General features: G+C 37.2%; 2 protein-coding genes across 5 annotated transcripts in view; both read left to right on the top strand.

The window, feature by feature from the left end:
• Positions 1-2,500, top strand: part of LOC135214493 (chaoptin-like) — a 275,141-nt gene that overhangs the window by 66,972 nt on the left and 205,669 nt on the right. The window lies entirely within an intron of this gene.
• Positions 1-2,500, top strand: part of LOC135214212 (uncharacterized protein DDB_G0271670-like) — a 62,217-nt gene that overhangs the window by 55,516 nt on the left and 4,201 nt on the right. The window contains exon 3 of the mRNA XM_064248276.1: positions 596-648. Coding sequence (XP_064104346.1) covers positions 596-648 — 53 coding nt within the window. The remainder of the gene's footprint in view (positions 1-595; positions 649-2,500) is intronic.

The raw sequence follows: 2,500 nt of genomic DNA, 5'->3' as shown, positions 1-2,500 counted from the left end.
GTAAACATATGCAAAAAAATCTAAGAAGGAGCTACAATATCAGCTTGAAATTTTACGATACACAAAAGTTCCCTATAATTCAAATTCATATTCAAATGAGAATTAAAATGTAAATAGCAAATATGTACAAACATATACAAAACATTAAGTGGGTACAATATCAGGATGTATTTTTAGACGAAAGTATGAAAAACAAAACATGAAGATGACGTAGAATTTCCAATTCATAGTTACAGTTGTGAACTCTTCATAACTGGTTATTTACTTCTATTAATACTTCCGTTCAATACTGAAAAAAATATATTATGTCTTCGATAGATATTACTTTCAATAATTACAGATTCCTGCCATAAAAAATTTTATTTTCAACCTGATTCTATCTCTATCGTTAATCAATTTTATTAAGCGTCTACCCTTGGCTCCTAAGGGCAATAAAAGGAATTGCCCCAACCCCAACCCCCCCCCACCCCCCCCCCCACCCTTAAAAACTGCCCCTCCAGTGCCTCTGGAAGCTGGAAAGAGTAACAACTCTGTGAATTCCATGTGGGCTTCACATTTCACCTTCCTCTAAGACCATCCAGCGACTCATTTCAAGGTCCATCTTCATCCTCACTTCCTGGCTACAAAAGAACCCAGTTCCTCGCCGAGGTAAGGAGGAGGGGGGATGATTATACCTCTCCGAGGTAGGGAGAGAGGTAGGTAGGTACCGAGGTAAACTTGACAGTAAAGGAAGGCAAGATGGTTTGGAGAGAGAGAGAGAGAGAGAGAGAGAGAGAGAGAGAGAGTAAGGAGCTGAGTTGGGAGGTAACGTAGACGGACCACAGGTAGGAAAGTATATATATGGCAGTACATTCGTGACGGGAACGAGAATTGAGGGAAGGGGGAGAGAGAGAGTGGGACGTGTGTTGCAGGGGGGGAGGGTTAATGTTTTGGGTGAGGGAGGAGGAGGAGGAGGAAGAGGAGGAGGAGGAGGAGGAGGCGGAGGAGGAGGAAAGGGGTGTCGTGAAGGGAAGAGAGAAGGTATGTGTGTGTGTGTGCGTGAGTCCCAGAAATGGCGTGATCCACAGGCATATTCCAGTAAGGTGTAGCGTTCAATAAAGACTAGCCAGTGTGAAATGTCCTCACATACGTTTGTGTATGTGTGTGCGTTTGTGTGTGTTTGTGTTTGTGTGCGTGTGTCTGTGATGTCTGTTAAGTCACAGACGTAACTCCAGGAATTTCTCTTATTTTTTCCCGATTTTTTTTTTTTTTTTTTTTTTTTGTATTGGTTCTCACTTTTTCCCACAAAATGAGGAAGGATCATGACACCAAACGCCATGGGCTATAATTTATGATTCTTTATTCCTTCTTACGTTTTTCTGAAGGCGAGAGACTTCTGGGACTTTACTGGGGAGAGAAGGAGAAGAGAGTGGGGGGAGAGAGAGAGAGGCAGTGCTATGAATACGAGATGTTCATGTAATATTTAGTTTCATGCGTATTCCAAGATGAAGTCTCTATTAAGAGTCATTTTAAAAAACGGCCGCTATTTTTTTACGAGGGTTTAAGACCTCGTCAATCTTAGTTTATAATTTGGTTAGGTACTCCTTGTAGCCATCTGGTATTCATGATGTTCGGACAATCTCTCTCTCTCTCTCTCTCTCTCTCTCTCTCTCTCTGTATATAATATATATATATATATATATATATATATATATATATATATCTTTATATATATATATATATATATATCTCTTTATATATATTATATATATATAATATATATATATATATATATATATATATGTGTGTGTGTGTTTGTGTGTGTGTGTGTAAATATATATATACATATATTGATTTGATTGATTTGATTGATAGATTTGTGACTAATAAAACTGGCGTCACAACATCTAGGTAATTAATGTCATTATGAAATTGAAATGATAAATTAAAAAGGCAAATTAATAGTAATAAAATATATATATACACATATGTATTTATATATATATATATATATATATATATATATATATAGATGTGTGTGTGTGTGTTATAAGAATTTAAATGCATAACATACTATATATCTATAATATCTATACACACACACACACACACAAACACACACACACACACACACACACACACACACATATATTTATATAATATATATATATATATATATATATACTATATATATATATATATCTATATACACTCATATCAACCTTTCTATCCATTTCTATGCATTCCGCGAACAAGCACGCCAAGAAGAGCGGAGAAGTTTTCGAAATTCCAAAATATCTCGCCCCTCCCATCTCTCCAGGCAGCCCCCACCTACCAACCTTTTTATAACGAGAAACTCTGATTAGCTCCATAACTTTCTCTCTCTCTCTCTCTCTCTCTCTCTCTCTCTCTCTCTCTCTAAATTTCTCTAAACCGGTTGTTTTGAAATGAAATGGCAGCGCGAAGGTCGGCCGCCTTCAAAACTACTCCAAGGTAAACGCCGAGTTAATTTCGGGCCCGG

Source organism: Macrobrachium nipponense, chromosome 45, assembly GCF_015104395.2.
Source record: "Macrobrachium nipponense isolate FS-2020 chromosome 45, ASM1510439v2, whole genome shotgun sequence".
Lineage (NCBI taxonomy): Eukaryota > Metazoa > Arthropoda > Malacostraca > Decapoda > Palaemonidae > Macrobrachium > Macrobrachium nipponense.
Note: the sequence above shows the minus strand (reverse complement) of the source record. Positions and strands in the feature narration are given on the sequence as shown.